Source organism: Rhinolophus hipposideros (assembly GCF_964194185.1).
Source record: "Rhinolophus hipposideros genome assembly, chromosome: 1".
Taxonomy (NCBI): Eukaryota; Metazoa; Chordata; class Mammalia; order Chiroptera; family Rhinolophidae; genus Rhinolophus; species Rhinolophus hipposideros.
Genome location: NC_138047.1, coordinates 10,060,884 through 10,088,403, shown reverse-complemented (window position 1 = coordinate 10,088,403; position 27,520 = coordinate 10,060,884). Strand labels below are relative to the sequence as shown.

The 27,520-nt window shown below is 42.3% G+C and overlaps 1 protein-coding gene across 4 annotated transcripts; it reads right to left on the bottom strand.

Annotated features, from left to right (window-relative positions):
- Nucleotides 1-652: 652 nt before the first annotated feature.
- Nucleotides 653-27,520, bottom strand: GDI2 (GDP dissociation inhibitor 2). 4 transcript variants are annotated; one of them, XM_081045209.1, is made up of 12 exons: nucleotides 27,370-27,520; nucleotides 26,188-27,029; nucleotides 15,864-15,971; nucleotides 13,918-14,017; nucleotides 11,479-11,613; nucleotides 9,369-9,567; nucleotides 8,972-9,103; nucleotides 4,944-5,043; nucleotides 3,386-3,557; nucleotides 1,925-2,069; nucleotides 1,675-1,729; nucleotides 653-1,585 (listed from the first exon to the last, which is right to left on the bottom strand). In XM_081045209.1, the coding sequence occupies exons 2-12, from the start codon at nucleotides 26,230-26,232 to the stop codon at nucleotides 1,439-1,441; spliced, it is 1,338 nt and encodes a 445-aa protein (XP_080901335.1). In that variant the 5' UTR covers nucleotides 26,233-27,029; nucleotides 27,370-27,520; the 3' UTR covers nucleotides 653-1,438. The 4 variants fall into 4 exon arrangements, with proteins under 4 accessions (XP_080901335.1, XP_080901336.1, XP_080901338.1 ...); XM_081045210.1 differs by lacking the exon at nucleotides 27,370-27,520 and adding an exon at nucleotides 18,846-18,984 and having other exon boundaries at nucleotides 26,188-26,776; XM_081045212.1 differs by lacking the exons at nucleotides 26,188-27,029; nucleotides 27,370-27,520 and adding exons at nucleotides 18,846-18,984; nucleotides 24,750-24,950.

The window sequence follows — 27,520 nt, the reverse complement described above, 5'->3', positions numbered from 1 at the left end:
GTTAAACGTCCTACAATGCACAGGATAGTCCCCACAACAAAGAATTATCTGGCCCAAAACCGATAGTGTGAGAGAGGCAGAGTTAAAGTGATCACTCAGACAATCTGAATAACAATCTAAGTGATTATTACCCCAATGCCATCTACTTCAGTCACATGTCCTTCAGACGTTTCACCCTAAGAGAATACACTCACGATGTCCTCATTCCTGAGGTAAATGACAGCATGTGCACTGAGGCTTCTGTCAAGGGGGAAGGAGGTACCACTTAAACATGATTTCCAACTACAACTTAAACGACATGGACATATGAAAGCACCTATTCCACCCAACGGTACACTTACGTTCTTTTAACTGCTGGTAGAAGCAAAATTAGCAAAGGCAGTAACTTGCATTTGTATGGAAAATACTTGTTCTAAACCACTACTAAGAATATCTACGAGTCTCATGGTTATGTGTGTCAAGAATCATTTGGGGGCTACTCACAGTGAAGCCCGATGGCAGGGACTCTCCATCCACAGGGGAGCCCACGTGCGGCAGCCACTGCACTCCTCTCCTCCGGAGTCTCCTAGCATCAATCTCAGCTCTACTGAAGGAAATAAACAGCTGTCATGGCCAGCACAGCAGGACACAAACAGACCAAGCGAGAGAGAACTGGTTTCCAGAGTTTGGCTTTATTTTGCAGTACAGATATCATTGGAGCCATTTGGACACAGAAATTGAACTAGAGGCTCTGTCACATCAATACTGCATTACAGCTTGGTCCATGGAAGAAGCCACACCCGGGACAAAAGAAGCTTCTACGTTTACCTGCTTTAGGATAGCTTTCATTCCCTTTGCTCTCACCAATTTTATTAGGTTAAAACACTGCACACAGGCTTCCTCCAAAATGACTCTCAAAGTCTGGACTTGGGTTAGAATTTTAGGCCCACATACACCAAACTTGTGGCTGTACTGCATGGGCTCTGTCGTGATACCTGACAGGACACAAAATGGGAAGCTGTAGGGAAAACTTAGGGATGCTGTCCCAAATTATGGAATATTCAATTCCCAATCTTAACTTTCAACAAAGATGGCACGCAAACTGCACTGACCCAGCTCTGGGGCAGCAGAAGCACGGGACTGCAAAGGCTACACGGATTAAAAGATACAAATGCTGTATCAAGTTCTCTGTGCCGGTATCACGTTGTTTCAAACTCCTTCACTACAAAAAAAAGCCAGCATTGGTTAAACTGTACAGAGTGTGGTCACCTGCCAATTCTGAACAGCCACTCCACGAAAACAAGTTAATACACGATATTAGAAAGGGGAGGAATATTTACGGTGCAGTCTCTGCAATCAGCTTTGATCACAAAAGCAGGCCTTACAATACTGATTTCATACAACATGAATCATCTGCCAAATTTTATGTTTGTCCTAATTAGGTGATAACTTGTCCTGGTTAGTCTTCCCCATAGATGTCATTTTTCTTGCGCTTCATTTCCTCAAAATCAAACTCTGATCCTGTCATCCTCTTATAGATGTCTTTAATGTCATCACAGGTTGTCTCAAAGTGAGTTGTAGCATCATATGCACGGGAAATAAAGATCTGGAAATAAAAATTAGAAAGACTTGAGACTATTTAGGGAAGTCTCACAGTAAAGGCTGACAATACCCTTTTCAGACTGCCACACTCACCTGGCTCTCTGTTCCCAAATCTTTTGGTACAAACAGGTCACTGATGCTAACGAATCTGGAGGAGAAAAAGAACTCAGTGAACAGGTGAGCTGACCCCACACCCAATTCACTGCTCTGCCTGAAACTCAAAGCCCAAACAAGAAGGCTGGTGGAGAGGACGGCTGCTTTCATTGTCCTCATGGGGTTAGCCTGTCCCTGGAGCCAAAAATCACTCTTGGATGTCAGCTGGTGTACGCGGCATGTCACTTACTTCTGTTCAATTGGTTCCAAGAGCTCCAAAGCCGGTCCGATCTCCTTCTCGGGCTCCTTGGTCTCCACAGTTGTGCTGACTATGGCGATGTACTTGCCTTGTGCTGCCACATTGTGTGCAAAGGAGATCATGCAGACGTAGATATCTGGGGACAATAATGCCACGTCACTGCTGACATCTGTACACTTGGCGTGTGTGCACTCAGGGCTCACCCACATTTCATTGAGGTAGAGTTAAAATTCCTTGGAATAGACAATACCTTCTAAGTTAGTTCTATGTCTATGGAGGCAAACAGGGCCATACACAGAATATGCAACTACTCAGCACCTTTCAGCCGACTGGAGATCAAGAATTGATTGGCAGTGACCTGCCAGACTTACTCAGAACCCAGACGTTAGCCTGCAGTTAGGCAAAATCATCTAACACAAAGCCTAGTTTATAATAAAGTGTTGAGTGCCTCATGTCATTTATTCAGTGCTGTACTGAAAGTGACATGGCTGTATGCTTATCACTTTTGCACTATCTTAAAGTTTAAAAATCATAAATCAAACCATCATAAGCTGGGGACCTTCTGTATTGATTTCTCATTTATTTAATACAATTACAAATCAACATAAGCTGTTCTTGAGTTGCCATAATAAACTCACAATTCCATAGGTTCTATTAGTCTGTATACACTAACTGTAATTTCCAATATGTAAAATAATTATTGAATTCCCTTTTCCTCTTTTCATACTTTCACAGACTCAGGGTTCTGCTTGGGAACCCTGGAAGATTATTTTAGTCCAAGTCCCTTTGTTCTAGTAATAATCTTCTGTGATTTGATTCCCTATATGGAAAGAAAAATTCATACCGATAGCTCTTAACTGTCCATTGAAAAGCCGGTAATCCCTGTTAAATTGAATTTCTGATGAAAGACTTAGGGCTTCTAACTGAAAGGAAGATAGAAAATGCCAGTGGATGAAAACTGGTTAAAGCAAAGATGAGCTATTATGATTTTAGAGCTAATCCTGGTCTTATCAGAGGAATTTAAGTTTTATTCCACAGCACACTGCTAAAACCACATGTATTACGATGACAAATAATGACATAAAAGCAGCACTGTCACCAACTCGAAACTGGAGTCAGGTCCCTAGTGAGCGTAACCCTCCACAGGCACGTAATGTTCGAACGGGAGAGACGGGACTGCTCATCTTAGTTCAGCCTCTGAATTCTACAGATGAGGAACCTGAGTCCCGGGCAGTGGCGACAGCCTGGGGCACAACACCCAGGCTAGTTAATCTACTTCCTGCGAGGATTTACGATCTGAGCTGAAAGGGATCCATTACGTTTTGTTTCCCATGTATCAACGTAAGCTTCTTCACTACAGTAGTGCAGATAAAAGTAGGAATTTGGAATGAAACACGAAGCAAATTATTTCTAACAAAATTCTACAAACATCCACTGATCCTCAAAGCCCACCTGACTTCCGGTTGACCTGGTTCTGCGGGATGATGATCTGGCAGGAGTTGGCATCACTGGTGTTCTTGATGGGGTGGCTGAGGATACATATCACTCGGATGACCTGACCCACTTTTTCTACCCGATCCTTCACATAGCTGGGGTCACAGATGAGCTGCTTACAGCGAGCGATCTGTAACGAAACATTGAAAGACTAATATTCACTGTCCGCGATGACTGTAGACACTATAATGATGCCGTTTTCTCTTGAATAGAATGTTATCTTCATCAAGTTACCTGTAGATAATTATTGAACTACAGGTAACTATTAAAACTACCTTCACCAACAATCCCTATAAATTTTCCTGGAACAGTGGAACACATCAGTTCTAAATCCTATTCAAATATTAGGAAAACCGTTGCATAGTGATCAGAAGTGTAAATTTTAGAATTGGGCAGATCCTGTTTCTGCCCAACCTGAAAGGATTAAACGAAACTACATTTAAGGGCTGTCATTATGTGTGAACAAACCCAGTAAACGGTAAAATGTTCTACAAAATGGGAATAGTATTAGAAACTGACCAAAACCATTCGCATCTTATCACTATGCTTTCTAAGTAAAACTTAAGTAGCAAGATAAATTACACTTTGTAGTCTTCTTCCCCTTTATAGCAAAGCCTGAAAATTTCCTAAGAGGAAGCAGCTATGTAAAGCAAAGAAGAAACTGCAATCAAAAGGTCTCTAAGGTGGATCCTTACTTCTTAAACACGTATTATGCTGAAAGCACAAGGTAGTTCAAAGGTCTACCACTTTATTGGTTCAGACGGCCAACCTGTGAGTGTTGCTCATATGGTCTTAACCCATGGAATACCATCAGGAAAACCAAAGTATTTCTTTAAACTTAGTTTTTGAGTTCCTTTTTTGAGCAGGTTGAACTAATTGTAAGAGCTGATATTTCATGAAAGAGGAATGATCTGTTTTGGAGACCAACAGCCTGGAATCACCTGAGAGCCCACAATCCACCTGCTGATCAGAATAGACACTTTAATAAGATGAACAATGATTTATGTTCAATTCAGATTGGAGAAACACTGCTCAACACTTTACCTAGCCAGCTCCACAGCTAAACCCCATATTAGGTAACAAATGTTAATAATCACTAATGTCATTAATATTTAACAATTTATTACATAACAGAAAGTTAAATAACAAAATGGTCCTGGCCAAGCCCAATTTCAACCAATAAATTAGAAGTAGCACAAATAAAGCTAAATTTTAAAAAAAACTGACACCAACCCACACTCTATACAGGATACTTATTGTAGAACTCACCCATAACAATAAAACAACAAAGTATTGATCTGTTTTCTTAAATAAAGCACAGCCTGTTACTAGTCTTTAGTTATTATAAATACCAACTAATCAAAGAAATCATACCCGTCTGAAACCTAGCATCATTGTCCATAGCAAATTAAGTACTTTATAGATAATAAAATTTTCTTCAGAACACAGTTTTTATTTTTTTTATTTATTTATTTTTTTTTCAGAACACAGTTTTTAAATTTTAAAAGCTACTTACCTCTCCTTCAGATTTAACGCCAATCACTTTTCCATTTTGCACAATGATTTCTTCAATTGGTTTATTCAGCATGTAGGTACCTCCATAAATAGCACTTAGCCTAGAAAATGTTTAAAATTACAACTGATAATTATAATTGTTTCAAATACTCAAGTCTTCTTTCTTAGATCTTAATGAGTTATAGGCAATATATATTTGCTCAATTTCCTTCTAGAAGGCCTTAGTTTAAGGCCTTCAAATATTCAAATCAATTCAAAGCATCAATTATAAAACAAGCCATGATGTGATGTCTCATATGACTTAGGAATATCAAGCGCAAAGAAAACACTGACCAGTAATGGTATTAGTCAATACCAGTACTGAATAAATTACACGAACTTACATGGGTCTAATCCTCCTGCTTATAAACAAAACAACCAAAAAACTACCAGGAGGCACTGAGAGTGATGAAATAACAGGCAGGAAGTAGAGAAGAGACTTGCGAGGAAGCAACCAGATGAGAGCTCTACGTGGTTCACACCAATGGCTCCTCCCCTGACGGAACGTGGGGCAGCTAGGACACAAGCAAAAAGCCTGCGGCCTTACTGCCTTAAGGTGCCACAGGACAGAATTTGGGGCTGTCAAAGGACATGAAAATTGTTGGGGGGAACCCTACAAATGGGGTCCTCCAACTCTATAAAATCTCTCCAAATCCTTAATTCCAGAAGTGCTTGTACATGAAGGAAACTCCAAGGAAGCCATCAAAAAACAACAGCTAAAAGGCAAAAAGATTCGAACAGAGGTTACAGCTGCAGGTTTGAAGTTTGAAACTGTCCTAATAGAGGAGCTTGGTACACACCTTGGGGTTTCCACTGAAACCCTAGGACAACCACACCTTACTGTACCAGGACTAAGAATTCAGCCAAAGACAAAAGACCCCCTAAAAAAGTGTAAAATCAAGCCTCCAAAACTTCAAAGTGAATGGCCATTTACCTGCTTACTCAAACAAAAATCAATACTCTTCAGAGAAAGAAATCTAGCATCTCTACAATGAACCAATCAATATGTTCAGTATACAATCAAAAATTACTAGACATGTAAAAAAACAAGAAAATGTGATCCAAGGTAAAAAAGGTAAGCAATCAATATAAAGAGATTCCCATATTACTGATGTTAAAAATGCAGAGGGTTAAAGGCAGCGATTATATTATAAATGTGGTCAAAGACAAACATTCTCATTCAAGGATGTATGTTCAAGAATGTTGTTATAAATAACATAATTCAGGAGAGTAACTGGATTATACAGAATCTCACAAGAAAAATTTACTATTTAAAAACAAATTCTAGATCTCCAAAGTACAATATTAAAAAAATAATTAAAACTCACTGAAGGAGGTTACCAGCCTACTGGAAATAACAGAAACAAAAGTCAGTGAACTTGGAGACAAATCAAGAGGCATTATCCAATATGAAGGAGAGGGGAAAAAGGTGAAGAGAAGAATAAGCAGAGCCTCAGTGACCTGTGGAATAATAATCAAGCATCTAACATACAAGTAATTGGTGTCCTAAGAGCGAAGAGAATGTGGGACAGAATACGAGAAGAGGATAGTGATTCTAAAATTCCCAACCTGATATAAAAAATGAAATTACATATCCAAGCAGTTCAGCAAATCCCAAGCAAAACCACACCTAGACAAATCCTAGTGAGACTGCCAAAACCCAAAATCTTTAAGCAACCAGAGGCAGAATGGGGAACCACACACAATTAGTGACAGCTAACCAACACAGATGAAATTAAATTTTTTTAAATTAAAAGGAAAACAGATCATGAGTAAGTGATGTCTGCCACAGGAATGCAAAGTTAGCTTAATATTCAAAAATCAATCTATGTAATTGATCATAATATTAGTGTAATGAAAATCTGCATCATTGAGTGTCAACACCCCTTCGGAACAAAAAAGTCTCAGCAAGCTATGGATAAAAAGGAATTTCTGACAAAACCATCTACAAAACAATACACATTGAAAACATTCCCCTTAAACTGAAAACAAAGCAAGGATGTCCGTTCTCCCCATTGCCACTCATTCTTCTAGAAGCCCTGGCCAATGCACAACAGCAAGGGGTGGAGGCTGGAAACACAAAGGTTTTGAGAAGAAACTAATGTCTCTTCACAGATGAGATAACCATGTACAAGGAAAATTCTAAGAACTCCATAAAACTAGTACAACTAGTACTGAGCACAAGGTCACAGGACACAGGTCACATACGTAAGTACATGTGTTAGTCGCACACAACTTTAAAACACACTTTCACTAGCAGCAGCATCAAAATAACACAATACTTATGAATAAACTTGAACAAAAAGTGCTAGATCCCTCCAACGAAAGCCTACAACACATCGCTGAGACAAAGAAAACTTGAACACATGGAGAAACAGAGCACATTCCTGGATTGGAAAACAATATTAAGATAACTCCCCTAAACTGATCTATAGATTTAACTCAATCCCAATGAAAATTCTAGCAAGCACTTTTTCTAGAACTGATAACTTGTTCTAAAATATATGTGGAAATGCAACCTAGAATAGCCAAAACATTTTTGAAAAAGAACGGAGTGGAGGACTGACATTACCTGATTTCAAGACTTACTATAAAACTAATATTCAGGACAACGTGGTGATGGCATAGGAAAAATAAATAAATCACTGGAACAAAACAGACCCATTTTCTGCAAATGCACCCAGACAACTGGAAAAGTATTTTCAACAAACGGTGCTAGAACAACTAAATACCGGTATGGAAAAAAATTAACTTGAAGCCCTACCTCACCCCACACAATTATTTCAAGATGAATCACAAGTTTAAACACAAAGCTGAGACTATATAGCTTCAAGAAAAAGACATAGAGTATCTTTGTGCTCTTGAGGTAGGCAAAGCTTTCTTAGATGAGACCCCAAAAGCACTAAACGTACCAAAAATAAAATCTTGATATATTATGAACATTTAACACTTCTGCCATAGGCTGGAAGTAAACATTTATAATGCACATATCTGACCAAAGACTGCTGCCAGGGTACATCACGTTCTCCTACTAACAAAAAGACAACCCAATCTTTAAAAATGTGCAGAAGACACGAACAGTCACACACCACGGAATTATACAGATGGCCAAGCTCATGAAAAGGCGATCAATGTTAGTCCTCATGAAATGCAAATCAAAACCATAACAAGACAGCATGTCACACCAACATGGGTGGTTAAATTGCAAAGACCGCCAACGCAAAATGCTGACAAGGACAGGAACAGTGACAGCTCTCACACTGCTGCGCAATGTAAAACAGGCAGCCACTGGAAGCTGTCTGGCAGTGTCCTGTGAAGTTCCACACCCGCCTGCAGGCAGCCGGCAATCCCATTCCTGCGCATTTACCCCGAGTGACAGCCATGTCCATAGACGTATACCTGAGCTCACAGTAGCTTCATTCCCAACACCACAGAACTGAAAACCACAGAGATGTCCATCCAGAGAACAATGTGGTACATTCATGAAGTTCACAAAATGGAATACTACTCAGTAATTTAAAAACCAACTACCAGCACCTGTATCAACATGGACGAATCTCAAAAATATCGTTAAGCAAAGGCGAGACATAGATGAGTACATACTGTACTATTCCCTCTATAAATACTTCAGAAACAGGTGAAAGTAATCTATTGGGGTAGAAACCACCGCTGTAATTCCACAGTGTCTGTGAGGGGGAGGGGAGATTTAGAGGAGATATAAGGGAATTTTCTGGAGTGAGAAAAATGTTCCATTGTCTTGATCATGGAGTTTTGGTTACAGATTTATACATTTATCCAAACTCAACTTTTTGACTGTAGATCCATGGTTTCACTGTAAGTAAATTTTACTTCAATAAAAACAGAAAGCATCTCATTACAGATATGTCTCATCTCATTACTCACAACCGTATCTCCTATTCTTCTTTAGAAGATGAGATGCAGGATCAGTGGGGTTTTAGCACCCAGGTTAAATGTGGGCTCTTCTCTTACCTTGCAAATCCTTGTGGCAGTTCCCCAAGGCCATACAGTGGATACAGGTATGGGCTTTTGCCGTATCTTGCCAAAGATTCGCTGTAGAGTTTAATCCTATTAATGGTTTCACAACATGGTTGATCTAAATAGCTGAAGAAGAGGAAATGAGTATCAGAAAAGGACTTTGGTTTTCATGCTTGTGTCCATTTTAAAATCTTTTTCTAAAGTGATACTTTCAGGTATTTGTGCAATTCAATACCTTTGTATTTTACTTAAAAGGCTCTAACATTAATTTGCAACTAGAACCTTTTTTCACTGTGTAACATGACTATGTATTTGTTAGAATTTCCACATTAGAGAACTGGGAAATTCAGTGTTCCAAAAAGTGTGTAAATCTAAAAACCCACCAACTTACTCATCAGTTCTGTAAAGCGCCAGGGCATGCCCAGTGAAATCTATAACGTCTTGGCCCAAGTCAAATTTCTTATACACCTCACGCATTGTCGTCTTCTTAGGATCAACGCCCTCAAAAGTTCTAGTGTCTTTTTCATCAAAGTTGGCAACATATACTAGGAATTTTCGGAAGCGACGTTTTTCAAACAGTCCCATTAAGCCTAAAAAAGAATTCAAAAAGCACATATAACAGACACATTGAGGAAAAGAACGTGTGAGAGGCAAGTTTAAAGATGCTGTGTGATCGGCTGAGGTTCCAACTCAAAGTCCAATTTAAGATATGGGGGTTTGGACACTTTAAAATAAACTGACACAACTGCAACAGATCAGTCAGGTCTTCACTTTTATAGTACAATTACAAGTAATTATAACCAGTACTTAATTAAGTGTAGTATGTCTAATTGTGTCACTTTTTGGCACAAGGTAGATGAGTTGGATGGCACTCATCTGAATGTTTTTTTAACAACTCTGATCTATCCTGGGCCAGCTGCCTAAATTCTGAATGCTCTTCCTTTTCTTTTCCTGTATGCTAAGGTACCCTCTGGCATTTGATGGGAAAGAGGCTTAGCTACCAAGCACAGACTGACTCACAGAAATGTACGTGTTGATTATGCTGCTAGTCACTCACTTTAATGACATCCCATATAGTCGGTTCGCTACTTTTTACACTAAAAAAACAGGTGAGGAGACAAGCAGCTATAAACTACCACATAATAAACCCTCTGTTCTTCCTACTGGAAAGTATTTCTACTATTAGTATAGAGCTAGTAGAAAGACAAGGCCAAAGGAAAAGAAAATTTCCTGGTTTTGCTGACTCTTTCCCATCTCTTAACCTATATAGCCACTTCAAAAGCAACTATAGCTTTAAAAATAGCACACTCAAGTGTTTCTTTTATATCTGTTAACAGTTCAATGTGTTGATATTTTCAACATTATTTCTCCCAAGACTGTAATGAAACCAACAAAACTGAAAATTCAAATCACAAGGCGGTTACTGACAGCTGACTGCATTTAATTTTTTTAAATTCAAGCTTACAACCTAGCGTTAAAAAAAAATGGACAGAATGCACACACAGTTAATTAGGCATACAGCTAAAAAGACAGATTCTATTACCACATCAGCACAGTAGTTAAGACACACGTTTATCTGTCAGTGGAGGAGGAAGACAGTCAGAAAGGAACACGAGTCGCCACTGCAATGCACTGTTAACCCGGGATCACACCGGTGGACGGCACCTGCTAGAACCTAAAGCTCCCACAACAGTTTATTGTGGGGTTATTGCATAACTTTTAAAAAATCATAATAAAAATCTACAGTGTTTTCCTAAACCCCCCTCTTCTCTCTTCCTTAATTTCCCTCCCTGCCCTCCTCCTCCTGCCCAGCGACACTCAGTCCTGCTGGTGACTCCTGTTTCCCAGCCAAGGAGATGCTCCAGCTGCTTCCCCGCCCCTTTTATGTCGCCGACTAGTGGTCGCCTTCACGAGCTGTTCTGGCTTCAGAGCCAGACACCACTGCAATTGCAGGTTAGAGATGCAGCGCTCATTCTGAAAGTCCGACTTGAAAGTTCAAATGCTATTTCCTGCTATACAATTTTCATAACAGCTACTTCTATATGACAGTGCCTCCCGTGATCACCCTATTTAAAACTGTTATCCGCCAACACTCCCTCCTCCTTTCATCTTTCTCCACAGCATTATTATGGCTCTGTGAAGTGTTTAGCACAGAGCCTAGCACACAGGAAACAAACAAAACAATGGCTCCTATGAATTATTGTTATAAAAAGAGCATTAGATAGGCTCGAACCAGATAGGCTCGAACTTACCGGAAACCTACATGATATAGGGCAGGTCATTTACACTCTTTCAGCTTCAAAAGGGTGGATTTTGAACATTCTGTTCGCTGGTGTACTCTCAACTGCCCAGAATGGTGTCTGGCACGTGACCGACATTCAGTAACTATTTGTTGACTGGATGAGTGGATGGATGGACGATGTAGAGGACATTAAAATTAATCTCTAAGATTCATTTCCATGATAAAATCTTAACATTCGGAGAAAAATAAAATTACTTACTAGACGCCAGGGCTTCTGCTTCAGTGGAAGGAACCTTGTAGATTTTTCCTCCCTTATAGACGAAGCTCCCTTCAGTCACTTTGAAATCCAGGTAACGAGTGACCTCTGTGTAAAGCAGCATCTTAACCAGCTGACCTACGAAAGCCACACAATTCAAACTATAACTTATATCTTACTATCCTCAAAAACTAGCAGAAATAAAAGTACACCTACTAATACTAATGGCTTCCCAATTTTTTCTTAGCATTGTCCAATAACTCCTAAAAAAAAAAAAGGTCTCCAAAGCCATATTTTAAATGGGACAATAAGAATGCATACCTATTGCTTAGCATACTTAGAAGTATTTTTTTAATGTTACAACTTCAAGGTTAATAACTTCAACTTGATTTGTAAAAGCTACAAAATTGTTACAGGTATGAAGTTTAGAATTACAGTACTTTTGCAAATGGGTATGGGTTTCTTTCAAGTTTCTATTATATTTTAAAGAAAGGCAACTCATAGGCAAAATTTTTCAGCTATTTGTGCTTTTCAGTTTCTAAGTAAATTTATATTAATTAAAACAAACAGTAATTTCAGATAAAGAAAAAGCCAGGTTACAATTAAAAATATTACCTATCTATAAACCAAAGACATTTTGGTATACGAAAAACAGCCAACTTCTTTGAGAAATCAAATTATTTTAAAGCTCACTTGAAAGGACAAATTACACGTTTGTTTTTGGTTTTTTTTGAGAAAAGCTTTGTGCAGCCAGATGTTAAAGTACACTGTACAATTATTAATTGTACATTGTACAATTAATAATTAATTAGTCCACAAATTAGTGACAAACAATAGAGACCGCTGTGTAAGATTTTAACATATTACAAAAGTTCAAATCAAAGTGGAAAAGAAATGGTATTGAGAGACAATTGATTAGCCATTTAAAAAAAAATAAACTGCAATCTCTATTTTTCAAACAGGATAATAAAATAATTTATGATAAAATAAGCGAATTTATTTATACGGTGAAAAAATGAAACTATAAAACCATTAGAAGCAAATGTTAGTATTTTTATAACCGTGAGGTAGAGAGAAAAAATTTAAGCATACTCTTCCAAATCAAAAGCAGTAAAAAAAAGGGACGATCAATCTCTATGATGACTACAAGAAATTAAAAGCTTTTGTACTAACACACAAAATAAAACAGTAATATGTAAGGCCAATCACAAACTGCAAAGATATTTTCAACATATTTTAAAAGGGTATATTTAACAGCATTTACAAAGAGTTCTTTCATGTCAATACAGAAAAACACAAAACCTCAACAGAAAAATGTGCAAAGCGCAAGCTGGACAATTCACTGAAAAACATGAAAGCCAGTAAACACCAAAAAAACATTTCATCTGCTAATAGCTATATTTAAAAACTCCATCATTTTGCCTTCTGGCATGACAAAACGACAAAACTAAAATGAACAATATGCAGTCTTGGTAAAGCTACTGGGGGAGGGGTGGTCTCAGTCTACTGCTGATTAGCAATACAAAGAAAAAGGGTAAGAAAGCACTGTCTCTGTCCTCCATAATATGCTCTAAGGAGTATACAATGAGGTTTATCCCACAAACACACACACTCTCTCACTCTCAAACATTCACAGTACATAGGCTGAAAAATATGTTAATTGGGGAGAAAATTTTTTTTAAATATATAGCTAGCTAGCTGGACAGGTTATACATCAAAACATTAACCATAATTCTAGACGGTAAATTCTGATTATGTAAATTGTATTTCCTTCTGCTTATCTATGTTTTCTAATTTTAATAATTTTATTATTTACATAATAAAAAATTTTGTTTATAACTTACCTAAAGAGAAATGATAGTTAACTTTAAATTTCAGAGAAAATTCAAATTAAATATTTCCATTAAAACAAACTATAAACTCAAAAAAGGAGAAGGGTGACATATACTGTATTTCAGGAAACATTAATAGATTTATACCAACAATTTAGTTTTGCAATGTCCTATCAGAAAAAGATACGAATATCAAGCAATTTAAAGATACTTAGCTCCTCCAATTAAAAATATGAGCAAAAATATGAAAAAATAATTTTGAAAGCCTACAAACTGAAACAAAACATTATATCTGAAGGCCTAATTTTCTAAGATTGTCACCAAAGCATCAACAGGAAAGTCTGTAATAAATGCTTACAATTTTGGTATGCACTGTGCCACATCATAATTTTCATTCTCTACAACCAACCACTAATAAGTCACCACCCTCCATTTCCCTCCATTCTTCTAGCCTCTAGACCCCTCTAACGGACCATATTACTCATCATACTGTAGCCATTCAACAAAATCCATTTCCACATACCTGAAGTAATACCTTCTGTCAAGAGTTAGTTTCTACTTTTAAATCAGATTCAATGTACTGTGACAAATTTAAGTTAGAATTCTTTACCATTAGCCATAAGGAACTTGGGAATTAAGTCAACATTCCAGTCTCTTCCTCTCCCCATTGATGCTGGTGGTGCTCCTGGTATTTTAAATCTTTTGTATAACTAAAACCAAAACAAAAAATACTCATAATGTAACAAAATTTAATCTTCATTATGCTTCGCAACTGTTTTTCGATGACATGGTTTATGTATAATAACACACTACATGAGATAAAATATAACAAAGACATTTCATTTTTAATCAGATAAAATTTGGGGTGAAGTTCCAATACACATGTAAATTAAATATATTACTAAACTACTGAATGCTAAAATAAGTACTGCAGAGGTGGTGTTTGTTTTTCCCTAGGAGAAAAGAATACAAAACAATTTGTCAATGACATACTAGTTCCGCAGACCCATTCCTTATTACTTGTAGAAACCATTTAAACTCATTATCTCCTAGATCAAAAGCTATCAAAAGGCTTAATTTTTGCTTCTGTGTTTATGTAAGGAGTTCAAAATACATTTTGGATTCTTCAAACCGGAAAAGACGATTAAAATTAGCTCCAGTTAAATTCTAATTTATATGAGATGAGTAGCAGCTCTAGATGAAAAGCTTGCAGTTTAAAATGTGAGAATATTCAAACTGACAACAGTGCTAAGGTGAAACAGAATTAAGCAAAAAATCCCCCAAGTCCTTGAGTATGTCACGTACACACACACACACGCACACAGACAGCTTGCTCATTTTATTAAAGATTAGCTAATAAAGGTACTAGGTGTGGAAAGAATGGTACCAACACGTCCTTACAGATGACGTACAATGCAGTGCTGGGGTCCTCAGCTTACCCAGGGTCACACTCAGCTCAGCACTGTGGACAGTGGGGCAGACAGGCATTACGTGCCTGCCCCTGGGATGCAATATGAAGCACCTAACAATACTTTTTTGTAAACTAGCCTGGACTTTTCAAAAGGAAAAAGTAAAAAGTGGGGAGACTTCAGTAGATGAAGAGAATAAAGAGAAACAACTCAATAGTAATGTTTAAACTGGTTAAAAAAAACAAAAATTACTACACAGCAATCTAACATTCTTGGTTGGATCACTGGGAAATTCAAATATGGTCTGGATATTGTTAATTTTCTTAAATGTGATTAACAGTATTATGATTATGTAGGAGAATATTATTTTCAGCAGATGAATTCTGAAATGTTTAGGTCATGTATCATGATGTCTGTTCCTTTCAGTGGTTCAAAACTAGTAACATGAAAACATAGACATGAAGCAAATACAGCAAAGTGTTAAGTGCTAAATCCAGACGGAAGGTTTTCGATCCACTAGTATTATTCTTTCAACTTTTCGGTATGCCTAACTATAGAGAAACACTTTTTGATATAAATATTAAGTTTATTTTATCAGTCATTATTTAAAAAGGAATTGATAACTCATATCCATACATGTGGGAGATGAACAAAGCTCATACAGTGAAATAAATATATTTAGCAAAACACACTTTGGAAATGCTTCGTGTGCCCATGTTCTAAAAAGCAGGAAACGGCAGTACAGCGAAAGGAGCTCGGCTCTGGAGTCACGGAACCTAGGAACACAGCCCACTTCTGTGATTTTAACCGCACAGAGACTATTTTGACATCTGAACAATGGAGATAAAAGTATCCCTGAGTGACTGGGAGAATAAGTAAGACCAGGTGGAAAACACTGGCATTGTACCTGGCACACAGTAGGTCTTCATCAAAAGTCTATCCCTCTATTGACTTTGAGAGATAACTGCTCTAGATGGCAACGAAGGGCACAATATCAATTTCTACAAGCCTCAAACTAGGAGCTCCTGAAAAATTATGGTGCTACAGATAATCTATTTAATAACAAATTAAAACCACCTATAAGGAATAGAGATTCACAAGTAAAAGACTCAAAGTATAAAAGACATTAATTTATTCCAATACTTACATCTTCCAGAGGTGTTATAGATGCACTTTCTCCTCCATAATAGGGGTTTCTATCCATGTGAAGAACTTTCTTTCCATTCACTGACATTATACCTGACAGGATACATTCCTACAGGGAAAGCATAAGAAGGAAAGTGCTACAGCATGTTTCAAACAGATACTTTTATTTTTTAAAAAAGCCTGTCATGAAACATTCTTTTAGCAACTAATACCCATGTTTGTGCAATATACGATATACTTCAAGGACCACGCCCTGAAGTGGGGTTCGGAGTGCAGTCTGTGGACTCCTGTGGGTCCTGGTCCCAAGGGTGAAACTATTTTCATAATAACACGAAGACGTGACTCACTATTTTTTACTATGCTGACATTAGCACTGAAGGTGCAAGATCAATGTGGATAAAATGAACCATGGCAGTAGCTCTAAAGTGCACTAGTGATTATATTCTGCGCCCCCAGGTACTCGCAGTTTAAAAAACAAGGCCAGTTTTACTTACGAATGTCCCTGATGAAGCATTAAAAATGACCACTGTTGAATGTACACTTAAAGCCATTCTGGTTTAAGGAAAGCTTTTGTGTGACTTATTTAGAAGTTAAAACAGCTACTGTTTTCATAGACCAACATTTTTATTTGAAAGAACAACTAACGAACGAACTATGATTACTGATATGTAGGCATTTGGCAGACATTTTCTCAAATGTGAACATTAAGAATATAAATTTTTTTTGCCAAAAAATAAAAGGTGAAAATTTGAATTTTGAAACTTATATCCACCAGCAGTCCACATCAGATCTCCAATACTTAAAGGGCTTTTCAGACAATAGCACGATGACATTAACAAATAGGAGTTTCCGATATTGTACAATGAAATGTGTCAACAATTCGGAAGGTCTGCGTTACTCAGTAAACCAGTATTTCCCAAATGACCAATGAATGATGTTACAAAACTGTGCTGGGAGATAAAAGAGGAATTCAAACTGCAAGCTAGATTAAGGGATTTTCATGGAATAAAATTGGAAGTGTTCACTGAAGTGTATTCAGACTTCTTATTGCAATTTACCTTAAAAAAAAGCTGCCACTTGTGTTTTGGTATAAATCACCGAATATCCACAACAATCTGAGAGGCTACTTAAACACTCCTCCCTTTTCCTCCTACACATCTGTATGAGGCCCAACTTGCTTCATATACTTCAGCTAAGACAATGCATCACAGACTGAACACCAACACAGGTATGAGAGTCCAGCTATATGTTAAGCCAGATAGTAAAGAGACGTGCAGAAAATGTAAAACAATGATACACTCTTACAAATGTATTTTGTTTGGGGAAGTGTACTTCATAAAATGTTATATACAGTAACATTTAATGCCTTTATCATTATCTTTAAGTCAATTAATAAAATTGGAAAATTCTCAATGTTGATTTCTAATACGATAAATATTGATAAATGTAATCCTTATAAACAAAACCTCAAGGTCCTCGATTTTTACAAATGCAACGGATGCTGAGACCAGCGTTTGAGAACTAGAGCCCTAAAGGAAGCATCCAGAATAACCACCAATACATTGAAAATCAAGAGGATTATAAACGACCTCTCAAGAAAAAGGTAAACAAAACATGGATAGCTAAGACACATCAAATCAAGATGGGGTGGGGGGAATTCAAGAAAGAATACAATTAATGAGAAGAACCAGAGGTGGGATACAGATTCACTCAAAACCATTATACCAGGGGGTTTTGGAGATCAGACTATTTTTTAAAAGGAGAAAGAAAATTCCATGTTTTTATAAATCCTTAGTATTTCTCAAATTTATCCAAAAGACCCCTGGTAGCAGAGAACAATCTCATCTCCCCCATAGAAATATGACTTTGAAAACTTTATTTTAGGGGTTGCAGCAAGGCTGTTGGTTAGAGCTGAGCTCTCAGCAACAAGGTTGCCTGTTCAATTCCTGCATGGGATGGTGGGCTGCACCCCCTGCAACTAAGATTGAAAACGGCGACTGGACTTGGAGCTGAGCTGCGCCCTCCACAACTAGATTGAAGGACAACGACTTGGAGCTGATGGACCCTGGAGAAACACACTGTTCCCTAATATCCCCCAGTAAAAACAAAAAAATTAAAAAAAAAAACTTTTAATTTTCTTCCACAATGTATCTATTCATTTTAGCATTCTTAAATGTTTTAAATTACTATCAGCTTCAAATTTTCCTCCAAGAGGGAGCATCACTTTATTTACACCAAGAAACACATTACGAGCGCTCCACAGGCCTTGTGCCCTATTCCTGTCATAACTACTCCCCAACCCCAGCCACTCTCCTAAGAGCAAAGGTTTGTTCTGCCTGTGTTTGAACTCAGAATCCATGGAATCACGCGATGTACAGTTTTTGTGTACACCTTTTATTCAACATATTTACAAGATTGATCCATGGTTTGCATGTAGTCGAAATTTCCTTATCATTAATCACTGCTACAGAACAGAGGTAGGTCCCACAGTCCAGGAGCCAAGTCTGGCCTACAGGCTCTTTCTGTAAATTAGGTTTCACTGGTAAACACCCATGCTCGTGCGTTTATACACTGTGGCTGTTTTCACTGTACCACAGCCAGACCGTAGTTATGACTATACTTGAGACCATATGGTCCACAAAACCTAGAATATTTCCTCTCTAAACCTTTACAGAAGGACCTTTGCCTAACCCTGCAAGCAGTGGACTTCAAAATATGTTTTCCAAGTAGGTACCACCTGTGAACTTGCTAGAACTCTAAATGCTAAGCAGATTCTCGAAACTTCAGTTTGCATCTAATCACCTGGAGGGCTGTTAAAACAGATGGTCTGTTCCCACCCAAGAGCTTCTGGGCATGGGGCCTGCAAATTTGCATTTCTCGCCAGTTCCTAGGTGATGCTAACGCTGCTGGTCCAGGACCAATTTCAAGAACCACTGCAGTGCGAAAGCAGCGCTCCCCAACCCTTATTAAACGTAAGAATCACCTGGGATCACGCAAAAATGTAGATGTTGGTTCAGTATATCTTGGGTGAAGCCTAACCATCTGCATTTCTAGTTAAGTTCTCAGGCGTTGCAGAAGCAGTTGATCCATGGACAACACTGCGTAACAAAGCCGTAGAGATCCTGTTGAATGAATATACCACAGATAAACCACAACTTACCCATCCCACTAGGATGGACATCTGCACTGTTTCACATTTTTGAATGTTACATATAATGCTCTATAAACATTCTCAGCAGGTCTTTTTTGTACTCATTTGTCAGATATTTATCAAGGCGAGTACAAATACGTTCAACTGCAATCCATACTGTCAAACAGCTTTCCAAAATGGTGGTACCAACTTACACTTTTTTTTTTTATAAGATTTTTTATTGGGGAAAGGGAACACTGTGTATTTCCAGGACTTTATTGGGGAACAGTGTGTTTTTCCCAGGACCCATCAGCTCCAAGTCAAGTTGCTGTCCTTCAATCTTAGTTGTGGGGCGCAGCTCAGCTCCAAGTCCAGTCCCTGTTTTCAATCTTTACTTGCAGGGAGCACAGCCCACCATCCCATGCGGGAATTGAACTGGCAACCTTGTTGTTAAGAGCACATGCTCTAACCACCTGAGCCATCCGGCCGCCCCTCCGCAGCTCAGCAGCAGCTCAGCTCAAGTAGTCGTCTTCAATCTAGTTGCAGAGGGCACAGCTCACTGGCCTATGTGGGAATCGAACCAGCAACCCTGTTGCTCAGAGCTCGCACTCTAACCAACTGAGCCATTGTGGAGACAGAATCCCAGAGAGCAGTTTCCAGGCTCTCGGCCTCACATGGAAAGGTGCTGGCTCGGTTAGTAGATGGCCATCAGCTGTAACCAGTTAAGCCATTAGCCACTGATATAACTGCCACGGCTAAGCTAGCAAGCAAAGCACGATTGCAGTTAGCAAGTGGGTTGGCTGGTTGGCACATAGAAGTGGACGACGGATTGCGGATCGTGTGGCTCCTGCTTCCTGTGTCTCCAACCCAGCCGACAGCGAGAATATAGTGGTGTGACTCCCCCCATCTATGGCTCCGTGGATGTTCCTTTCTGACCTCTCCAAGTCCTGCGTTCTTATATAGGGAGCGGGAGCTGAGACCCAGCATGACACCCTTTATGACAGCCATCCAGCCGCCCCCCAACTTACACTTTTGTCAGCAGTGTATGAAAGTTCCTGTTATTTCAAATCCTTTTAATTTTAGCCATTCTAATTAGGATGTGGTTTAATTTGCATTTCCTGACTACTGAGGTAGAGCACTTATTTGTAGTTTACTGATAATTATAGTATCTTCTTTTGACAAGTGCCTATTCAAATTATATGCCCATTTTTAAGATGGGCTTTCTGTCCTTTTTTTGACTGCTATATAAAAATTCTCTATATATTCTGGATACATAAACGTCCTTTATTTGTTTTGTGTGTGTGTGTGTATTCTTCCATTCTGTGGCTTGCCTTCTCTCACTTTCTTAACAGTGTCTTAATAAACATCTGAAGGTATTTTGTAACTACAAAAAACAATCCTAATACCGTCAAAAGCAATTCACTTGATCAAAAAAAAAAATCTAAAGAACTAACATACGGTTCATTATATGCAAGTAGCATAACATTTACTGTCTCAAAAATAGGTTATGCAATAGACAGAGAAAGACCAAACAGACACATTTCCAAAATGTGACAAAAGTAGATTTCAAGGTTCACCTTTTGGAAGCAAAATCACAGTGAACAACGTTGCGTGTTGCATAGCTTCTACATACAACTTTTCACACTCCACTGCAAATAAGTGCGACCCACTCGCTGGATCTCTAAAGCAAGCGCTGAAGGCTAAAGACTAACAAAGAGCCCAATCATTTCAAGATTCAGCTGAGTCCAAGGAGCTGACACTAAGTACCTTTAAAAGCATCACTTGGAGCAAAAATGATGAAAGCTCATTAAAAATCCTCAGGCCCACCAATTCTTCTAAACCCCTCTATAAAAGACTGCTTTTACATTGCCAAAAGAATAAAATACATAGTAGCCTAAACATAATACTTTTGATTTGGCTTTAAAACACGAAATGAAGTGTCATTGACAAAAAGTACTCACCGATAAAATGTATTAATCATACCTGTGCATGGGTGTGTATTAACGATCCTAAAATGTTAATATCTTCCAAAATTAACAACTCAAAATTAAAATCTACTACTACTACCTATCTGGTGAGTACAGAATTACAAGCAAAGCATATTAAAGTCAGAGAAAATAAAATACTCTAAATTAATTCCCCCTTTTTTTGCACTAGAAAATCTGGTCCATTCATCATATGTGAAGAATACAGATAATTTTTAGCAGGAAATTTGCATATGAATGTTAAGAAACATATCGGTTTCAAATCTAACAGATGAGAGTACTCCATATTAATTTCAGTCCTACACAACTGACCTGAGAAGAATAAGAACACACAGAGTCACATCTAAAATAACTAAAACTATAAAACCATCTTGAGACTCCACCTTCTTTATGATAATGGCATCTGCCCCCCTCCCAATCTGGCATTTCATGTTTTCCTACATTGAAAAAAAAGTAACCAGATAAAACAGTTTAAAGTTCAGCTGCAGCAAAGCTCCAGTATGTGTAGACACGTGGGATGGGGGAATGGGATGGGGGAAGGATCGTATCAGTGATACTGAAGTTCACTTCCTTCCAGCACCATACACTTCACACTAGAATTGCAATAATCAATAAGTTATTTGGACAATACACGAGGCAAATTTCTCTTATGTACAGAAGTAGCCTGAATAGTTATTAGGCTGGTGCAAAAGTAAGGGCGGTTTAAAAGGTTGAGAAAAACTGCAAAAACTGCAATTACTTTTGTACCAACTTAATAAATAGTATCCTCGAAACCTGGAAGTTAACGGCCACCTCCCTTCCTACTTAGAGAGCAACTTAAGCATAGAAGAGCATAGAGCCAGTGTACATGAATATTGTGATATATCTTTCAAGTGACCAAACTAAACACCCATTAATCAGAAGTAGCAAATTACGTGGTCAGAGGATGTCTACACAAGTGAAATCAAAGAAAAGTAAAAGTCGCCAGCCTTGCAGCAAACTAAGCAAAGGGAAAAATGAAAAGCAGAGGGAAGAATCCACAAAGCCCGGAGGCCTGAGACACCTCAGTCAGGAGGGCCACATTCCTCACTCAGTCTCAGCGGCTTCACTGCATTCTGGCATCACAGTAATTAATCCTCACTACGTGAAATCTTAGTTATCAAGTAAATTATGTTGCTTACTTTGTTAAAGAAGCTGTGTTATCCTCTGCAAAGGCTTTTATCTACAACTTGTGGTTCTTTAAAGGGATAACCTTCAATTCCTTAGAAAATTCAATTACTATACAAAATATTCCATTTCTCCTAGACAGAATAAAAATCTCGCTCGAATTCATAGCAAATCATTGTATGCCTTCTTTATTAGAGTTAACTATTGATATTTGTGAATTAATATGACCTTATTTTAAACGTAACAACCAATACAAAACAATGACAGTACTTTATATTAAAAGTAAGAAGTTAACTGCATTAAAAGTACTTGACACACTGGGGTCATGTAACATTTGGCACTGGTAACTGAGAGCATACAAAGGGTAGCAAAAAAATGTATACACATTTTAAGAAAGGAAAACACTGTATTAAACTTATAATTCTCAATATATACTAATAACAAAAGATGAATACAAGTCATGTTTGACTTCTGCAATTACGAGAGGTGCTCAAAGTGGTTACCATCAGCATCCAGACACTTCTGATTACAGCTAACTACTGCTTGAGCAACGTTGACCAAAGTAAAGTGTTCACTTGTATACATTTTTTCGGCACCACTGGTATGTCTGTTTTTAGGTTCTTAAATCTCAGGCACTAAATACTTATAAACCAAAAAATTTAAAAAGTTAAATGGCATGTTCACCGTAAACACTCAAAGTTATTTCTAATTTGAGAGTTTTTAATTTGGGTGGTCTATTCATTTAACTTGAAGTAATCAAAGTCCTAGTATCAGCAAAAATGAGGGTAGAAGACTTATTACCAAATCATCCCATCACCACTACTCCTAGCAATGACGGTAATAATATGATTGCTCTGAATTGATATAATTCTCAACATCTCATAAAACAATATAGGAAGGTTCACAGGGATGAAAGTTATAGCTATAAAATGACAGGAGAAATTGGTCTGATTTCTAGTTAAGTATGCATCTACCATTCATCAAACAGGTCACAATCCAATGAAATAAAGTGCGTTAACTTGGTTGTTATACAGTAAGACTGAATCTTTAATACAAAGTGATGCTTCTGAACTCACATGACGATGAATCTGATGAATCTGCACTCAAGCTCACGTTCAACTGACCTTAATCAAGAGCAAATTTGAAAAACCAGCGATTTTTCCAGCAAATTGGAAAAACAGAACTGGCTCTTTCAATACACTGCCATTGGGCAAAATCCGTCACAGACTAATAAACTCAGTTCAAAATCCCAATTAGGCCATTTAAAACTTGAAGAAACAACGGTGCAGTGGGTAGGCCTATTCATTTAGACATCCAAGTCTTCCAACTCACCACCAAAAATGAAATCCAATCAAATACCTCACATTCAAAATGACTAAATAACTTTCTAGATAAGTAATCTCATCTATTTGGTACTATTTTCTAGCCAGGCACGAGTCTATTTCTGGACTGGTCAAACCTAATGAAGCATTCAGAAATAAGTATTCTCCAACCATCACCAAAAATCACTATAAATAGAAAAAGGTCAGGCAAGAAAAGTGCAATTCTAGTTCAAAACAACCTCTTCTTAAAAAATTAGCCAAGTGAAAGTTCAAAGGTTTTCTCTTGTCTGGAGCAATCTAAAATTGTTAATTTGGGGTGTTAACTGGAAAAAATATTAATTCGAGCCCGAGAGATAACGCATTTTAATAAATTTGAAGTGATGGCTTGAATGTGAGGCCAGATTATACAGGATACACAAGACACAGATCAGTGTTCATCTGATTAAGATGCAGTAGCCCAAAATCCAAAAAAAATTTTCCCAAAAAAAAAAAAAAAACTGATAATGAAAATGGCCCTCTCTTCAAATGGAATTCTTCTGCAAGACGAATAGTCTTCATTTTCGTAACAACACAGAGAAGTACAAGACACAACACACTTGCCTTCATCATTTGCAAAATACTATTATCTAAAGGTCTCTAAGCAGACGCAATAAATCTACCACGGTGTTAGTAACACCTGGCATCCAGTTACAATTGTATTCTTTACGCTGTTACTGATTTATGTTTTAACATCCTGAAAAGAGCAAGCCGGTAGAGAACTTGGCCTCTCTAGCAATCCATCCCCAATCGTTTCTTAGGGGAAAGCATTGAGAAGAGACAATGGAGGCGGGGAACAGACCAAACAAAAGGAAAAGATGGCAAAGGTCAAGTGAGAAAACGTTTGACAGACAAGGTTTGAGAACAGCCATTTCCATCCCTACCGATGCTCAGTAAGTGGGGCGGAAGGGTGGTTACAAGAATGGACAATGCTTATTTGGAGTGGGAGAGGGGGATAAGAAAAGTAATACTCTCCAAAAAATCTAAGTTAACTGAACTTGAACAGTTACAAAACAGTGATTATCCAACGACTTGTCACAACCCTTTTCCCTAGCTGTGGCAGCCACAGACTAGGAGCCGTGGCTGCAGGCTAAGGAGGAAATGACACGCCACCGAGCGCGGCTTCCGCCCTCCCCCACGCCGCCTGGTGCTTTTCCGTTTCCACTCGGGAGAGGCCTCCACCGAAGGGAGGTGGGGGAGCAGCAACCCCCGGCCCGGGCTTTCCTTTGGTCTGCTCTGTAGCACCGCGAAACTCATTTTCCACCTACTTTTACGTCGTCGTCACTGTCCAGTAAGTCACCTACTGGGCTGCGTTTGCATTTCCCGGTCCTCCTCTCGCAGGCAGACACGGCCCACCCAAATCACGACCCACCCGGCCCCGCGCGGCCGCAGGCCCAGACGCCTCGGAGCGCGCCGCTCGCACCCAGCCCAACGCTCCTTCCCGACTCCGCTCCAAAAGCAGCCGGAAAGACGACAAAATACTGTCCACGAGGAGCCCCTCCGAGGCGCAGGCGGGGTCTGGCGCGGACCGAGGAAGGGGCGTGCGGGGCGGCCCCGGCCCCCGGCCCCCGGCCCCGGCCCCCGGCCCCCGGCCCCCGGCCCCCCGGCCCCCCGGCCCCGGCCCCCCGGCCCCCCGGCCCCGGCCCCCCGGCCCCCGGCCCCGGCCCCCCGGCCCCCCGGCCCCGGCCCCCGGCCCCCGGCCCCCCGGCCCCCGGACCCCGGACCCCGGCCCCCCGGCCCCGGCCCCCGGCCCCCGGCCCCCCGGCCCCCCGGCCCCGGCCCCCGGCCCCCCGGCCCCCGGACCCCTGGCCCCCGGCCCCCCGGCCCCGGCCCCCCGGCCCCCCGGCCCCCCGGCCCCGGCCCCCCGGCCCCCCGGCCCCCCGGCCCCGGCCCCCCGGCCCCCGGCCCCCCGGCGCCCCGGCCCCGGCCCCCCGGCCCCCCGGCCCCGGCCCCCGGCCCCCGGCCCCCGGCCCCCCGGACCCCGGACCCCGGCCCCCCGGCCCCGGCCCCCGGCCCCCGGCCCCCCGGCCCCCCGGCCCCGGCCCCCGGCCCCCCGGCCCCCGGACCCCGGCCCCCCGGCCCCCCGGCCCCGGCCCCCCGGCCCCCCGGCCCCCCGGCCCCGGCCCCCCGGCCCCCCGGCCCCCCGGCCCCGGCCCCCCGGCCCCCCGGCCCCCCGGCCCCGGCCCCCGGCCCCCCGGCCCCGGCCCCCCGGCCCCCCGGCCCCCCGGCCCCCCGGCCCCCCGGCCCCGGCCCCCCGGCCCCGGCCCCCCGGCCCCCCGGCCCCCCGGCCCCCCGGACCCCGGCCCCCCGGCCCCCCGGCCCCGGCCCCCCGGCCCCCCGGCCCCGGCCCCCCGGCCCCCCGGCCCCGGCCCCCGGCCCCCCGGCCCCCCGGCCCCGGCCCCCGGCCCCCCGGCCCCCGGACCCCGGCCCCCCGGCCCCCCGGCCCCGGCCCCCCGGCCCCCCGGCCCCGGCCCCCCGGCCCCCCGGCCCCCCGGCCCCCCGGCCCCCCGGCCCCGGCCCCCCGGCCCCCCGGCCCCGGCCCCCCGGCCCCCCGGCCCCGGCCCCCGGCCCCCGGCCCCCCGGCCCCGGCCCCCGGCCCCCGGCCCCCCGGCCCCCCGGCCCCCGGCCCCCGGGCCCCGGCCCCCGCGCGCCGGGCCTGCACGCGCCCCCTAGGTCCTCCGCAGCCGCGCGGAACTCAGCACTCACCGTCAGGCCGGTGCCCAGCACGATCACGTCGTACTCCTCATTCATGGCGGGGCCGGCGAGGACGGAAGCCCGGAGAAAGGAGAAAGCGCAGGATTCTGGGGGTCGGGGGGGTTATGTGGTCACCCTGACAACGCGAGGGGGGCGCTCAGGCCAGTCTCGGGGCCCCAGGGGAAGGGGAAGTCAAGAGGAGAGGTAAAACGGAGCCGGACAGGAGTGAGGCCGCCGCCACCTCAGACGGGAAGAGAAGAGCGGAGCAGGGAGGGGAGGGAGGGCGGGCGGCGACCCGGGGCTCCACAGCTGGGGCAGGGCGAAGAGGCGGGGCTCGGGGGGCCGTCCATCACGCCCTTCCGCACTTTCATTGGCTATACATCTCCGTCGTCGCCCAACCTTCTTCCTCTCCCAGTTCCCGCGAGAAGAGGGCGGGACGACCCTCTGGGGGTTCCGGTTCCCCGCCCGGCCGGCGGCAGCCGTGGTAGCGGGCAGAGGGAGCCACGCGCCGGCCCTTGAGGGCTGGGGAGGGAGCGTTCCCTCGGCGGGAGACTGGGGGCCCAGTTCGTTACTCCCGCCGCCGTGTGGCAGCCGAGGCCCCGAGGTGCTGTTGGACTTTGAGCCTGCGCTGGCCACGTGGGCCGGAAACGGCCGCGCAGGGTCTGGGCGGGTGCGGGCGCGAGGAACGCGGCGGCCGCCTCGGTGCGGCCCGCCCACCCGGGAGGTTACGTAATGTGGCCTGAGCCCCGCTGCGGCCCGCGGCGCGCTTCTCGGCCCCCGGCACTCCCGCGGCGGCGGCGGCGCCACGTCTTGTCATTTGCAACTTGTCCCGTTTTGCTTTCTCGCCTCCCTTTCTGTTGTAAAGGAAAAAGGACCCAACACAGTTTTAAGGAGTTGAGAAATCACCGGTTTTGTTCCCCACCTTTGTCATTCTCGCTCAGTGCGTTGTCCCATGTGCAGCCTTAGGAAATGTGGAAGGGAACAACCCCGCCTTTTAAAAAACAACCCTTGGCGTAAGGGAGGGGTGGGTCAGATTCGATCAGGAATCGGGTTTGTGCCCACTGACAGCTACAACTTAAGCCAGCTGTGAAAATAGAAGCCAACCCGTAGGTGAGTAGGTTTAGGCCGCGAGCGCAGAAGGATCCCGTCCGCCTCTGTCGCCTCTACCTTTATCCCTCCCACCCCAGCACACACCTTGCTGTTGGGATTCTCACTGGACTCTCCTGCAGCTTTGGGCGCGGAGCCGGGCGTAAGCGGACGCCCGGGCTCTAACCACAGAGAACGGACCCGCGGGGGCCTAGACAAGTGACTCCTAAAGGCGTCCGCAGCCAGTGCCTCCTTCCAT